Source organism: Antennarius striatus, chromosome 24 (assembly GCF_040054535.1).
Source record: "Antennarius striatus isolate MH-2024 chromosome 24, ASM4005453v1, whole genome shotgun sequence".
Classification (NCBI taxonomy): domain Eukaryota; kingdom Metazoa; phylum Chordata; class Actinopteri; order Lophiiformes; family Antennariidae; genus Antennarius; species Antennarius striatus.
This window is the reverse complement of record NC_090799.1, coordinates 5,070,446-5,086,820: the sequence shown is the minus strand read 5'-3', so window position 1 is coordinate 5,086,820 and position 16,375 is coordinate 5,070,446. Positions and strand designations below refer to the sequence as shown.

The following is a 16,375-nucleotide window of genomic DNA, read 5'->3' as shown; positions in this document are numbered from 1 at the left end:
TGCTTTTTGGCATCACGCCACACTGACATCTCCGACGTCTGACCGGCAGCGAGAGGCGGGGCTCGGTGCCTCCTGATTGGTGCTGTGTTTGCTGGGTGTAAAGGTCACAGCGAGACGATTGACTGTCAAGATGAAAGAGTCACACCTTCAACACAGAGCGGAAACCACAGAGCCCCGCCCCCCTCATTGTCTTATGACGTCATTCCTGCTTCTCTGGTGAAGTGTCGTCCATGACATCCTGAGATTCAATGTTTGATGACCACAGGATGGTCAAAGAAAATGTGGCTGTGTGTGTGTGTAGGTTGGTGGGTGTGTCTGAGGTTGGTGGGTGTGTTTGTAGGTTAGTGGGTGTGTCCCTAGTTTGCTGGGTGTGTCCCTTGGTTGGTGGGTGTGTCTGTAGGTTGGTGGGTGTGTCCCTAGGTTGGTGGCTGTGTCTGTAGGTTTGTGGGTGTGTTTGAGCTTGATGGGTGTGTCTAAAGTTGATAACAGTGGGTGTGTCTTCAGTTTGGGGTGGGGGTGTCTTTAGAGTGGTGGGTGTGTCTGCAGGTTGGTCGGTTCGTCTGATGGTTTTTGGGTGTGATTGTACTTTGGTGGGTGTGTCTGTAGGTTGGTGGGTGTGTCTGATGGTTGGTGGGTGTGCCTGATGGTTTGTGGGTGTGATTGTACTTTGGTGGGTGTGTCTGTAGGTTGGTGGGTGTGTCTGATGGTTGGTGGGTGTGCCTGATGGTTTGTGGGTGTGTTTGAGGGTGGGTGTTTCTGAAGATGGGCGTGCTGTTCAGAGACCGACCACAGGAGGTGAACACACCTCCTGGGGTCATTCGTCCTTCATCTTCACCTCAGAAGCTCTTCTTCCTTTCTTTCCCTCCTCCTGTCCTTGCCCCCCTTCTTTTGCCCCCTCTTCCATCTGGACCAGATGGAACCTCCCACCCCTCAGTGGACCTTCAGAGCTTCCTGGACTTCTTCTCACGCCAACATCATGAACCTGACCTAACAATCTATCAAAAAACAGCCTGACTGCTGCCCCTCCCCCGTCCTCCTGCTCGTTTTGGTTTCCTTTAAAGACTTTAAGCTCCTTATTCTAACCTGATTCTTATTTAACTGTCCCCAGATGAAGGCAGCTCCTCCTCATCTACCTTGTAAACAACAACAATCCTTCATTCTGATATTTATTGTTTGTGGCAGTTTCTCCTCTTCCTCCTCCTCTACATCTCAAGTCATCTCCTCCTCTTCCTCTTCCTCCTGACGGGGGTCCTGGTGTACTGGTTGGGGTGAGTCATGGGAGTAGCTGGCCCCGAAACCCATCCGGTTTTAGTAGGTGCCAGGTTACGGACTGCAACAGCCCCCCCCCCATGACCTTTTGACCTTGTCACATGACATTCACTGAAGTTTACCGGTCGTGTCTCAGGAGGTCATGGCGGTTCAACCACACCAGGAAGTCTTTCTTTGTGGCATCTGATTGGCTCTGACTGGATTTGAATGAAGGAGATGCTCCACCCCCTTGGTTATGTCTACGACCTTTGACCTTCACATTGACCACGCACACCTGAAGGTCCCGTCAACCTGTCCTGCAGCTGGACCCTCAGCAGCTGTGGTTGTGGATCTGGATTCTTTACCGTGGTAAGTTTATGTCTACATCTGCACTATCGGTAGCAGCTAACTGCTAGCCTTCAAGCTGTAGCTGCGAACTGCTAACACTTAAAGTGTATCTAATTGCTCTGCTCATTACATCATGATGCCATTACATCATGATGTAATAAAGTCATGATGTAATGTGAAGGCATGATGTAATGTGAAGTCATGTTGTCATTTAGTAAACATCATCATCATCATCATCATCATGTTTGACCTGTGAGGCGGATTCATTGTGGGTCTAGTTCAAACCCTGATGAGGCAGAATTTAGGTTAATCCCCCCCTCCTTGACCCTGCACCCACCCCCCCATTGACCGATACCCCCCAGCAATGGACGCCTCCTTTTTGTTTTCCTTTTGTGCTGTTAATTGATTTACTCTAATCAGATGATGGTTGCTGTAATCCCCATCAGATTACGGAGCGGTGGCCTCTTCCTCCTCCTCCTTCTCCTTCTCCTTCTCCTTCTCCTTCTCCTTCTCCTTCTCCTCCTCCTCCCCATTGTCCTGCGCCACCACCTCTTCACCTGTGAATTCTGACCCACTCACCTGCTCAAATGATGCTTCTGCCATCTCTTTGGTGAATTGGTCCCAGTGGTCCCAGTGGTCCCGGTGGTCCTGGTGGTCTCAGCCACCCAGCGGCGTTCCGCTGAGCGTCCTGTAGTGCCGACAGCTGGCGTGTCTGAGCCCCCAGATTGATTTAGGGTCCACATAAAGCTGATTAGCACCTCGCGGCTAGCCCCACTGCTCTGTCACAGGCCCCACCCCCTCAGAACCCTCATCCTGTCTTCATTATCATTATTGACTTCACTCCAAAGCCGTGGCGGGAAAACGTCTGATGTCATGGAGTGGGAGGAGCTGGATGGAGCAAGACGAACAAAGTACCTGTAGATGAAATCAGAAGTAATCTGATTACCTGAGTGAAGATGGAGCAATAGTTGTTGGTGGGCGGGGCCATTTGTTCTGCTTTGGTCATGGTGGGATCAGCAGGTACAGTTGAAGGTGCAACCGCAGGTCACTCGTGGGGGGGCGGGGCTTTTGATGCGGTTCTGAAGTCCGTTCCATCAAATACGGGTTGGACAGATCGGGTCTGGGACACAACCTCCTGACCTGTGGAGCGTGCTAGCTGACCTGAGTCCTGTTTCGTCCTCGCCCCATGGTGGGACAGAACCAGTGAAAAGACCGGTATCTGGTGTCCTGTCCAGCCCAGAGTGCCAACAGACCCCCATTGTCTGACGTGGGACAAAGCCACCGGCCCAAAACCGACTTTAAAGCAGGATGCAGATCAGGTTACACAGGTCGGCCAAGTGTCCCGTTGTTCCACGCTGGTTTCTGTCCAAACAAAGACGGTCACAGTTGGACCGCTGGGGACGAGGAGCTGCACTCCTCCCCTCCAACTTGAGGGAAGCTGGGAGGCATGTTGTTGGGTCAGTTACCCCTATCTGAACCCTCCACAGCCAGCAACCCAATCTGGAACCGAGCAACTCCTTCTGTTGTCAGAACCAAGAACCAGACCCGGTCCACTTCTGGACCTTCAGTTTACTCCTCCTCCAATGGCTGGTTCCCCGGAACCAACCAAGATCCAGAACATCTGGACCGAGGACCAGTGATGCTATACAGTCTGGGGGAACCAGGGTCTCAGGCATTCAGTAGTCATTCTACCGTTCACAGTTGATCTCCTCTATCCTTGCTCCCTCTTTCCTTCCTCCATCCCACCATCCCTCCCTCCGTCCTTCCCTCCTTCCTCCCTCTACCAATCTGCCCTCTTGTGTCTCTCAAATTAGATAATCCCTTTATATGCTTGTGATGCTGATGTCAAAGCCCCACCCACCACTGTGGTCTGTGATCTGAGTGTTATGAATGGAGATGAGATCCTGACCCGGGTCAGCTGGGGCTCCTCAGGCTCCCTGTTTCCCTCCCTTTCTGCTGGAGCCCGGCGGGTAGAGGCCAGTGAAGCCCCCTCACCCCCCTAGATCCCCACCAGAGAACAATATCCAAGGATCATCGTCATCATCCTACAGGCTTTGTTGAACAGATGGTTCCTCCAATCCGGTCCCCCCCAGTTTGAACATGTGTTGGTGTGACCCAAAAACAACAGGACGGGGAACCAACAGGAGTCACCGCCCTCTGATGGGATGCGATCCTTCAGAGCGACCTGAAGGACGGTTCGGTGCTGGTGATGTCATCAGTTGCCAAGATCAGGCCTGTAATCTGATTACTTCTGAATCCTCTCATCGGGCCATACAATGACATGATGAGTGACATCACAGGTGACATCACACAGGGGTTCCCATTGAAGGTGTGACCCTGATGTCATGTGACTCGTGCAGTCCAACTGATCTCTGGGTCGGGTGTCCAGCCCATTCTGGACCGTGTCCTACAGGTCAGATGAGTCAGCTGTGTGCGCACTCAAGGACAAAATCTCACTGTTGTTGCTCTGGTTCTGGTTCTAGTTCTGGTTCTGTTTTCAGTTCTGGTTTGGGTTAGGGTTCTTCTGGGTCACTTCTTTCAAATTCAGGAAACATTGCAGATTCTTGGAGCTTATCATAGTTAATAAAGTGGGGGAAGTTCCTCTCATAACCCCAACCCCCACACCCTTTGCCAATTTCTTCATGATGCTCTATGACAAAACCAGTTCAACAACACAACAACAACAACCATTATAATAATAACTATTATTTACAGTGGTTTTTGATGATGACTTTAAGGATGAGGAGCTTGGACTCTGGTCGCTTTGTGAGTTTCTCAGTAGAACCAGGACAACGCTGGATGTAGTGGGAGTAGAGGAGTAGTGGGATTAGAGGCGTAGTAGGAGTAGTGGGACTAGTGGAAATAGTGGAAATAGTGGGAGAAGTGGGAGAAGTAGGGGTAGAGGAGTAGTGGGAGCAGTGGGAGTAGAGGCAGTAGCTGGAGTAGAGGAGTAGAGGGAGTCGTGGGAACAATCCACACTGGATAGCTGGAGGTTTTACCGCTGCCTGAAGGCCTGGATTCACTGCTGACGCTGAGAGGAGCACAGCAGGAGGCCACTCATGTGTGTGTGTGTGTGTGTGTGTGTGTGTGTTTGTGTGTGTGTGTGTGTGTGTGTGTGTGTGTGTGTGTGTGTGTGTGTGTGTGTGTGTGTGTGTGTGTGTGTGTGTGTGTGTGTGCGTGTGTGTCTGCAGCACATTAACCACACACATATGATGGAGCTCCCACTCCCGACCCATCTCATCATCACGAAGCAGCAGGGAGTCGGACCCAATGCATTCTGGGTCCCATGTCCATCCTCATCATCACTCTTCTTCAATCAGCCTAGGTTGTTAGCATCCTCAATTAGCCCTGCCGTCTCCCTCCTCACACCACGCCCTAAAGGGGAGTTCCTCAACTGCGGATTCTGTCTAAGATCATGAAGGACATCTGTATCACTACTGTTGATTCAGATATCCTCCAGGGGATCCAGGGTCATGGAGGCTACATGTAGTGTCAGTTAGCAGGAGGTTCTTAGGCCTTCCACATTCAGATGTGAGGTTTAGGCTAGCATCAAGGCCAACACATCATTTGCTAAAGAGGAAGGGGGTGTGGAAATATTCCTAATTATAGCATATTTTTGAATGATGTTAGTGAGATGTGGAGGTAGCCCTGTGCTAACCTGTTCTATGGTTCTGGCAGAGAGGAGGTCTCGAGCTAACACTGATGCTAACATGGGGCTGAGGGGCTGTGGAGCGTCTCTGGTGCTGGACGACCCTGGACAGCCCTTTGTCTTGTGTTTTTGTCTCTCTCTATGCACGCTTGTTGAGGACATTGTCCTCCATCGCTTATGGAAATTGGCTCATTTTCCAAACACAATGCGGAGCTGTGTCGAGTGAACGCAGGACTTCTTCATCCTTTTGTCCAAGCGATGAGGCCCAAAGGAGTAACTGTGAAAGAAGTGATTTTTAACTGGCCCCCCTCCTCCCCTGCCTGCCTGCTGCCCCCCGGCCGCCCCGCCCCCCACCCATCTCCACTAAACTGTCAGCGCAGCATGCCTGTCAATTCTTTCTTCACCATCCCTCCAATAAATTGGTGGCTAAGTGCCATGACCGGCGCCTTTTGTTTTGTCGGGGTAAACAGTTTAAAATGAATTTTAACTGCCCCGCCCGGGAGCACCTCTGATTTTCTGGGACCCTCCTGCCTCTCGAAAGGAGGAGGACAAAGACTTGGCTGTAAGTCCAGGATCTGGTCGTCTCGCTTAGCCTGTAGGCCAAGTAAACCTCCACCCAGACCCAGTCCGTCCCGAAGCGTCCTAGGACGGCCCACTTGGTCGGGACAGTTCTTATCCACCAATCAGAGCCAAGTCCACCTGGATCCATCCGTCTGCCTCCTTCATTCTCATCCTGTGCTTGTGGACGCGGGTCCTTGCTGTGGTAGAGGACCACAGCAGCGGGCGTGTCTCCTACAGGGTTCATTGGCGGGTTGGGTCGCCCGCTGGGCCATTGATTGTGGTGTTTGTGTGATCACGCTGCTCTCTAGAACAATACAGCTAATAATGGGCGTGGAGAGGTCATGGGAACGGCGCCGGCCTCGCCAGTCAGAGTGCTGGTGATGCCATGGAGATGAGTTCTGGAACCTACTGGCGCTCTGGTTCTGTTGGGGGACAGGAGCATCAGTAGGACAAAGACGACTTTGGGTGCATTAGGTCTCGTTTGTTGGGTGTCCCAATCACAGGACGGGTTCATGTGGCAGTGTCCAGAACTGTGTGACTTCAACAGAGCGTGTGTCTCCCCCAGACGCCGGTTAGCATGTTAGCTTCTGTTATTGCAGCACAGTCAATAAAAACTGATCCATGAACAACACTGCTGTGCTTTACATATGTGAACATGCTAACACATACTTGTGGTCAGGGAACTTGCTAACACATATCTGTGTTCAGGGAACACGCTAACGCATACAGCTGGTCAGGGAACACGCTAAGACATGCAGCTGGTCAGGGAACATGCTAACACAGGAGTTTTTACTGAGGGATTACTGTACAGCTGAACTTTTTTCCACACAGAAGACACACAGGTTTGCCTTTTACCTCCGTGAACATGTACTGTGCCTCCCACAAGGCTTGAAACCCCCTGCTCTCAGCGTCCACCTTCTGCATAGCCATTTTTGTGGACGGAGGTAGCTCAAAGTTAACCTCTGCTTTTATGGGCTGGTCCTAATAGTAATTAAATATCATCCAGGGGGCCATAGATCATCCATTTGCGGGCCGGATCCGGCCCCCGGGGCTTGACTTTGATATATGTGCTATAGGTGGTCTCCTTCTTCTGCGGTCTGAGCAGCACTCCCTGAGAATCCGACAGTCTTGTTCAGGCATCAAGAGGGTGGCGTGAGGACCTGAGGGTCACTGTGGGTCTGGGACACTGACAGGAAGATACTGTTTGAGGGACAGGTGTGTGGACACAGCCCTGCTTCCACACACCCTATCAAAATAAAAACATTCCTTCCTAGACTCTGGGACGCGTCCTGGTTTTGGAAGTGGACTTCATCTTTTCATCTGTTGTCCCTTGCAGTCCTCCACTGCGGACCCTGGGAGTGTGGCCCAGGTCAGGTGAGGGCTCCTGGTTCCATTGGCGGCTGATAAAGGCCTCGTGTAAAAGGAGAAAGGCTATCAGATGTGAGGGACCAGCCACCGTGGCAGGAGCCAGTATCTGAAAGGACGGTGAGATGCTTTAAAAGGATCCAGATTAGGACAGGCCTCTGGTCCGTCTCATGCCCCCCTCCAAAGCCTCCAGTCCGTCTCATGGCCCCCCCTCCAAGGCCTCCAGACTCCAGCCTGTCCTCTCCTCAGTAGCTTTTGTCTCCCCAGGACCAAACAAGACGTCCTTTGACCGCACTCCGTCTCATCGAGTGAATGCCTCATCTGTCAGAGCCTCAAGAGGACACTGAAGGACCTGCACATGACCCCAAAACTGAGTCTGACTCTGACCCTGACCCTGACCCTAACCCTGACCCTAACCCTGAACCTGACCCTGACCTTAACCCTAACCCTGACCCTGACCCTAACCCTCGACTTGAACCTGACCCCGAAACTGACCCTGGACCTGAACCTGACTGCCCCCCCTCGTGTTTCTGTCTCAATCAGGGGGCGCTGTTGCCCAAATCCCCACCCCCGGCCTCCATCAACCTCCCAACATGGGCAGGAAAACCAACACTCCCGTTTGACATCAACCTGCTGGCTTCCGTGACAGGCAGCAGGGCAGTCTAGGATCTCAGTGGAACCCCCCCCAGCCGGCCTCCATCACTGCCTTCATATGGTGCCCGGATGGAGGATGGGGGAGCCTGGGTGAGCACCCCTTCCTTCAGGGGACAGGCCTGGCTTTGTCAGAGTGGCAGGTGCTTCTAATCCCGCTGGACGAGACGTTCGGACAAACCCCTCCACCCAGTCTGAAGTGGGACGTGACCCGTATCCCAGATCCCAAGGATCTAATTGGGCCTCATCAGTCCTTGTAGGGGCGTTTCGATTCTCCTGCTCCAGGTCTGGATCAGGACTGTCTGGACCCCCATCCATTGGACTCCTCCAGTTCATCAGCTGGAGATTGTAGCAAGTTTCCAGGCTACATTGATTAAAGATATTAGCTTTTGGACTAGTCAATCAGAAGACCGATTCGACTCATGGAGGTAGTGGTGCAATGAACCACACAAACACAGAACTTTATGTGCAAATAGTATGTTATATTAATTTGTGAAAGAAATATATATATACAGTGAACCCCAATATTTACACTCTGCAGAAGGAATAAAATTAACTAAAGAAAAGTACATTTCAGATAAACCCACACACAATATTTATCAACACACTGATTGTCCAAAATAATCCAGTGTCAAGTTCCAAGCTGTAATTGGTCCGTTGGCAATTGCGTATGTGTGCGTGTGTGTATGTGGGTGTGTCTGGAGGTGACGTGGGGGGACCGGCTTCCAGAGCCTCCTACCAGACCAGGCGAAGTTCTCTGCATCAGTTGTCCCCGCTCTGAATCAGAGTCCTAGCTCGCCATCGTTTAGTCGAGTCCTCACCGGCACTCCGACCAAATCCATAAAAATGTTCAACGTGACCGACTTATCGTCCCGGTGTTGGTTATAGTTCATATAACTCCTCCACACAGGTCTGTTCCGGTAGCCTGCGGCTAATCAGGTAACTCCAATGCCGGCTGCTTTCGGCGCTTCCGGATCTCTTTCTCTCTTTCGCGGACACACACCCCCACAACGCCGTCTTCTCACTGGCTTTTATTGCAGGTGACATCATTAGCCACCCGCAGCCCCACAGGTGCATGCGTGATGTCATACACCACGTGACAAGAAGTTCACACTAGTGTGGAACCTAACGTCCTTTGATATGGTAAGAATAAACAAAATATTAATAATAACCAAAATATTAATAATAACCAAAATAACCATTGAATATTACTATGGTAACGTTCATCCTGGTTACAAGATGAAGGCCTGCTCCTCGGCTTGACCCCCCCAGGTTGAATACTATGTCATCCACTAGCAGATCTGGGCCGGATCCTGGAAGTCTGGGGGCTTGAGGAGGACCCGGTTCACTGCAGATCCATGGCAGGGTTTTCTCAGCTGTAACCCGGTTTCCTGCTGCCGCAGGGCTGGGGAGGGAGGGGGAGGAAGGGTAGGAGATGGGTGGGGGAGGGGATGCTACTTTATTTGGGTTCCTGGTGGCCCTGCTGCTCAGCCCCAGGTCTGCAGTGACCCAGTTTGAGACGACGGCATCGTTAGCATTCACACACACCTTCATGACTCCACCCCTCACCCCGCCCCCCATGGGCGGGTCCCTGATCGGTGAGTTTGGTTTGGACAGAATTTTTTTTGGGTGGGAGGAGCCAGTTGATCAATGGATCAGTCAGGTGGGGGGTGACTGAGGCGGGGCGGTCCAGAACTGTTCTCTCAATGATAGCGAGAAGGTGTGGCCTCAGTCACCTGTTCAGCGATAAGAGGAGTCCATCTGTGTAAGACTGGACCCTGATGTCGCGGGTCCCCCGGCCCTAAAGCTGACCCGCCGGGACCAGCTAGCTGACCAGCTCAGGCTGGTCCTGGTCGATTTGCAGAACAAACTGGTGGCCGGGTCGGCCGGCTGGAGCTGGGGTGGTTTCGCTCACAGCCATAAGCCCTAGATGGACGTGAGATGGCCCAGAATGCCCCGGTTCTGGACCTGAAAGTTCTTCTGGGAGATGCCCTGGTACCCATTGTTGGACAACTGTCCCCCCAGTTCAGAATAAACCCAAAAGGTTCTGGATGACAGCTGCTGCTGAAACAAAGGCTGCTGCTCGCCACGCTTCTAATGCTAATGAGCGCCGCCCTGCTCCAGCCCCCGCCCCCTCAGCCGTTGTCCTCACGTTGTTCATCAGGACATGAATGAGCTGTGTGTGTGTGTGTGTGTGTGTGTGTGTGTGTGTGTGTGTGAAGATAACGCAGCCCATCTAGCGTCAGAATCGGGTTGTTCTCAGAAACTTGCTGTCGATCTGGATGTCCTGAGAAAGAGGGTTGTCCTCTGAGAACGGCCCCGCCCCCCTGACCCACCCCCTGCTGTTTGCTATGCTAATGTATGCTATGCTAATGTATTCTGTGCTAATTCAGGACTGGAACAATAAGTGAGCATTGAAAAGGATCGCCCCCGCCACTGATGACTCATCAGCCTTCATCATCATCATCATCATCATCATCACCATTATGATCATCATCATCATCATCATCATCACCATTATGATCATCATCATTACTGTTTTAGACCCTGATGTAGGACCTGTTCTAGACTCTGATGTAGGACTTGTTTTAGACTCTGATATAGGACCTGTTCTACTTCCTGATGTAAGACCTGTTCTAGACCCTGATGTAGGACTTGTTCTAGATCATAATGTGGGACCTTTTCTAGACTCTGATGTAGGACCTGTTCTACTTCCTGATGTAAGACCTGTGCTAGACTCTGATGTAGGACCTGTTCTAGACTCTGATGTAGGACCTGTTCTACTTCCTGATGTAAGACCTGTTCTAGACTCTGATGTAGGACCTGTTGTAGATCCTGATGTAGGACCTGTAGGAGTCCCCCATTAGAGGCCTTCAGCTGGAGGTGGTTCCCAGCCTGAAACAGGGTTCAGCTCCAAACATTAGGCTGTCCTCCCACCCCGTCCATTACCCCGCCCCCTACCCGCCCCTCAGGAAGTCGGCCCACTGCCCTCCCCTCACCTTTCTAACCCAATCTCACACCGTGTCCTTGTTGGCCCTTCTCCCCAGTAACCGATTCCTGCCCACCAACCTTCGGGGCACCTGGTTCTCGTTACTAGGAATGATGGAAGGTCTCTGCTGGGGGATGTGACACCCCCCCCCCCCATTATGAGAAAGTCCCTCATGTGAAGTGGTCCTCCCTCAGATCTCGCCTGTCAGCGCAGCTTTCTGGGATCCTTATCAACAGAGCCACGCCCCCGCAATTTGATTGGAATATTTATCGATCCAGCACTACAGTGAGTCTGCTGTGATTCTGCAGTAGGTCCAGAGAGTTAGACCGACCAGATCGTGGTCCAGTGTGTACTCTCTTTAACCCCCCAGTCCTGGTTTGATGCCTTTGAGTGTGGACATATCACTCTGATTGGCTGCTGTTAAAGGGGGGGTGGGGTTATCCCTGCTTGTTCATGGTGAACATCGGGTCGTGGCTCTGAGCCCCCATCCTGGAAAAAAAGCTGATTTTTCTTATTGAAGCAGAGTTTCAGCTTTCAGGTCTGTTCCCCTGAGACCTGGTTCTTGACGGACAGAGTCCGGGCTGAGACACAACCTCAGTGTGTTCAAGCCCTGTGGGGGGCCATGTGGGCCCCCAGAGCCCCGCAACAAATCTCCCAATTGTTTGGTCCAACGCTCATCAGGAACGGAGCGTGTGATCCGGATCAGACTGCCTCGAGTAAACACTGAGACATACATTAGCATAAATTATGTCAGGAGCTGAAGCCTGAGGGCCCAGACCCCAGTGAGGAGGAGGAGGAAGAGGAGGAAGAGGAGGGGGCTGTCATCGCTGAGTGTAACAGGTCTGCTGATGGAACCATTCACAGCCTGCAGATCCATATCTATCAGGAAAATTATTGTTGTGATTAACAGCTGATGTGATGATGATGTCACAGCAGCACCCAGAAAGGCGGAGTCCAGCCCAGGGACCCGGCCCCTCAGAGACAGGAGGGCCCCCAGGGGAGGTGAGACCAATGGAAGCCTGATTCATAACCAGAACCATGTCTGATTGGTTACCAGGAAAACTAAATGCCGCCAGCAAGTCTCTGCTACTTCCTGTGTCCCACTTCCTGTGTCCTACTTCCTGTGTCCTACTTCTGTCAAGTTTCCCCTCCCTCACTTAAGAGTCTTTTGTGGTGTTCTGACCGATCAAGGAGGCGCTGTTGTGACGTCGTAAAGACTTATTATTATTCCTTTAAAATGGTGAGGTTTTTTTTATTTTAGCGGGTAGACAGAACCATGGTTGGTCATATTTTGGTTATTTTGTGTCTCTAGCATCCTACCCAGGAAGTGGGATGGTGTGGACCTGGATTTGCAGTCACTGTCTCATCCTGTAACAAACAGTGTTGGACCTGGGGTCAAACTATGTTATGGGTTCTTATCCACGAACACAGAGACACACCCACACAGGTAGAAAGGAGAAAGTTTATTGATCAGGTACAAAGTAGAACATATTCCACAATCACACAGTGTGATCTGGATTAGGACGGTACTGGATCGGGAACGTACTGGGACCAGGTGGTGGGCTTCATGTTGACATCAACACCAACCAATCAGCAAGTCACCCGTGTCTTTGGTTCCTTCACGGTTCACTTTGATTTCACCTCCTGCAGCTCCTCCTCCGACGGGAGGAGGCGTAGCTCTGCATACGACAGGTGGGGGTGGGGCTTGTCATGTCACAGAGTCCAGGTGAGGTTCAGAGCAGTGGGAGGATCTGTCCAACCCACCACATCTGGGTCTGATAGACATTTCTAGATTATTCCTCATCAATACTGACCAATCACTGAGAACCAGGAAGTTCAGCACCAGAACTCTGATACCAGGTCAGAGGCCACCTGCGAGCCTCCTATGACCTAAAGCTGACATAACCTGGTTCTGGTGCTCACCGGCCCTATGGGTAAACTTTATACATTGCATAGCTCAAGCAGCACCTGTGAGTTGGGAGATGGGGGTGGAGCTACCCCCCAGGGGTCTTTAGAGAGTTTCGACTCTGAACAGCACCAGAATCCACTGTGAGGAATACCCGGTTCTACACACACCAAGAAATTATTTCGTCCCGGGATTAAGCCCACACATGATGTCTGGTACCAAAACCTACAAACCATACTTGAGGGTTGGGTCCAGGATGTCAGACCGTCAGGACTCGTAGCGACTTTAGCTGACGGTTTTAGTCAAAGCAGAACTCGAGTCCAGGTTCCAGGTTCCTACTTTAGAGTCAGGGTCCGATGTCGGTCCAGGAGGAGGTGCAGCGCGTTCACGGCTGGACTTCTTGTTGGAGCAAACCCTGAAGAACCCTGGCTAAATTGGAGAACACAATGTCAGGTGTGTACAGGTTTATACAGGTGTGTGTTCAGGTGTATGCAGGTATGTACAGGTGTATACAGGTGTGTGTTCAGGTGTATGCAGGCATGTACAGGTGTATACAGGTGTGGATACAGGTGTGTACAGGTGTATGCAGGTGTGTGTTCTGGTGTGTACAGGTCTACACAGGTATGTTCAGGTTTATTCTTGTGTGCATACAAGTTCCCTGAATGGCATGTATGTAAGGGTGTGTACAGGTTTATAGGGATGTGTACAGGTGTGTCTGTTTGGATGTGTATACAGGTGTGTACAGGTGTATACAGAAGCATATAGGTGTACACGGGTGTGTAAAGGTTTATACAGGTGCATAGAGGTGTGTCCAGGTGTATACGTATGTATAGGTGTGTTCAGGTGTGTTCAGCTATGTACAGGTGTGTGTTCAGGTGTGTACAGTTGTATATAGGCTTGTTCAGGTGTCTACAGCTGTGTATAGGCGTGTTCAGGTGTGTTCAGCTGTGTACAACTGTATATAGGCGTGTTCAGGGTTGTTTAGCTGTGTACAGGTGTGTTTACAGTTGTGTATAGGCATGGTGAGGTGTGTACAGCTGTGTATAGGCATGTTCAGGTGTGTTCAGCTGTGTACAGGTGTGTGTTCAGGTGTGTACAGCTGTGTATAGGCGTGTCCAGGTGTATCCAGGTCTGATGGAGTCCTGCTCAGGCGCAGCCACACTCGTCCACAATCATGTTGGGGACGTCCCTCTTCACGATGTTGTACTCGTCGTCCAGGTACAGCATGGACATGGTGCTGAGCCGGGTGGGGATGCAGCAGGAGCTCATGGTGTCCGGGCTCATGCCCCGCATGCGGTACTGGTTCACCACCGCCGTGTGGAAGGACGAAGCCGAGCCTGGGACTCCCGCCATGTAGGCCGGACAGCTGCCTTCGCAGTAGTTTCCGAAGTATCCTGAGGGGGCAATGATCCAGTCGCTCCATCCAATGACCCGGAAGTCTATGTAGAACTGTTGGCGGCAGCACAGATCACCGCTGCCATCGCACTCCAGCCCTCTCTTCCGGATCCTGTGCTTGTTGTCCGCCAGCTGTGCCCGGACCACCAGGAAGGGCCGGTGGGACTCATCATTGCGGTTCAGTAGCATGGGCGTGACACCCTCCGCCTCGCAGCCTTCGCAGCGAACATCCAGGTTCTGGCGCCGATCGCCTTTCTCAAAGACCAATCGGACAGCATCAGTCAACATGAAGGTGTGCCAACCACCACGCTTCAGCTCCACCTGTCTCTCCACCAGGTTCCACCTACTGCTGAGGCCAGGCTCCTGGTAGTACACCTTCACCATCACCCTCCTCCTGGAACGGCCCTCTGAAGGTGACGGCAGTACCTTGAAGTAGACCCAGAGGGTGGCCTGCGTCACGTGCAGGTTCTGGTTCCCCTCGTTGGAGATCAGGAAGAACAGGCTGGACTTGGACGTCACCAGGTCGTCTGAGGGACAAGAACACAGGACACCACTGTTAACAAGGAGCGCCATCGAGGGGACATGATCCTGAAACTGACCACCTCCAGACAACCACCAGAATCTGAACATCTAGACCAGTCTAACTGACCCTGGACCCCAGAGAATGGGCCCAGCAAGGATCTTGTGAACTAAAAGGAACTAAAAGGAAGAGACCTCCCACAGAACAAATGTGGAGATTCTCCAGGGTAGGGAGGCACAGCCAGCAAACAGCAATGCCAACCAACCAACCAACCAACCATCCAACCAACCAATCAACCAACTATCCAACCAACCATCTATCCAACCAACCAACCAGCCAGCCAGCCAACCAACCATCCAGCCAACCAAAAAAACCAACCAACCAACCAACCAACCATCCAACCAACCATCTATCCAACCAACCAGCCAGGCAGCCCACCAGACAACCAACAAACCAACAGTTAGCATCTTAGCAGGATGCTACCATTAAAAAATAGGTTAGCATTCTCTGCTAAGACCATGTTTAGTCTCAGTACACACCCACAGGTGTGACATCATCATGTAGCATGTTAGCAGGATGCTAACACACACATACATACACACGCACACTGGACACTGATCCTGTTCGGGCTCTGGTTTGGGTTCGGGGGGCTGAACTGTGAAGTTTCCTGAGGTCCTGTGTCTGGTCCAGATGTGGACCCCCTGTTCTAGTCCTGCTGCTCAGCTCCGGTGTTCCTGATGACCTCACATGACAGTTGCGTGACGTCACAGCGACTGGTTGCGCCGCGTCCCTGCAGTTCCCCCTGAACGCGTCCACCACTCACCTCGTTCTGCAAAGCTGATGATCTCGGAGGAGTCCTCGGGCGCCTCGTGGGTCGTGGGGTGTCCGTCCAGGTGCGGGATCTCCAGCCTCCCGTCCTTCCGCAGCCTCCCGGCGTGCAGCTTCCGCAGCGCCGTCACCATCGCCGCCTTGGACACGGGGTGCGTAATGTTGGGTCTCTCCCGCATCTGCAGCCGGCTCAGGATGTGCCTCTTCACCGCCTCCAGAAAGTCCTGGTTCAGTCGATCCGGCTCAGCGTCTTCCGGCTGATTGGCACCGCAGGACCCGCAGGTATCCCGGGATGACGCGTGCGCCTCCGCTTCGGGCTGGAGCGCGCCGTTGAGACGGACGGAGAGGACGCAACACGCGAAGAGCGCCAGTCGGAGCAGACAGAACCTCATGCTGTGATGAAGTTCCCTCTTCTGGAACAGTTTGGGGCTCAGGAGGAAACGGGGGAGACCGAAACCCGTTTAGTCCCGGCCCGCCTCCGCTCGTCACGGCTGTCCGCTCGGATCTGACGCGCCGGACTGGTCCACACCGAACATCCCGTCACAAACAAAAAGAAGCTCGTACCGAGTTTGGAGCGAAGAAAGATGATGATGATTATCAGCCCAGCGGCGGGTCTCCGTTAAAAGGGTCCCGAACCAACTCACACATGGTCCAAATCCGGTCCTCCACCGGTCCGGTGTCTACACGGCGCTTCAGAGGAAGAAGAGGAGGAGAGGAAGGTGTGCCAGAGAGCGCTCAGACGAGCGTTCCACTCTGACGTGAGACCCCCACGCTCCCAAAACTTTTGATAGACTGGGAGGTCAAAATGAGGAGGGCGGAGCCAGTGGGGAGGGACGACCAGGAGGGGCGGGGTTGATTATTCCCAAAGGGACTCGAGTCACAAAAGTAATCCTGCTGACGTCATCAGGAACAGAA

General features: G+C 52.3%; 1 protein-coding gene across 1 annotated transcript; it reads right to left on the bottom strand.

Annotated features, from left to right (window-relative positions):
* Nucleotides 1-12,288: 12,288 nt before the first annotated feature.
* On the bottom strand, nucleotides 12,289-16,199 carry LOC137591296 (inhibin beta B chain-like). Its single transcript, XM_068309202.1, has 2 exons — nucleotides 15,456-16,199; nucleotides 12,289-14,639 (listed from the first exon to the last, which is right to left on the bottom strand). Exons 1-2 carry the CDS (start codon nucleotides 15,850-15,852, stop codon nucleotides 13,864-13,866), a joined length of 1,173 nt encoding a protein of 390 aa, XP_068165303.1. The 5' UTR covers nucleotides 15,853-16,199; the 3' UTR covers nucleotides 12,289-13,863.
* Nucleotides 16,200-16,375: the final 176 nt, after the last annotated feature.

Coding starts and splice junctions, on each gene's coding strand:
- LOC137591296 (XM_068309202.1), bottom strand. CDS start 15,852: ATGAGGTTCTGTCTGCTCCGACTGGCGCTCTTCGCGTGTTGCGTCCTC. Junction 14,640..15,455: donor CATCAGCTTTGCAGAACGAG/GTGAGTGGTGGA, acceptor CTTGTCCCTCAG/ACGACCTGGTGACGTCCAAG.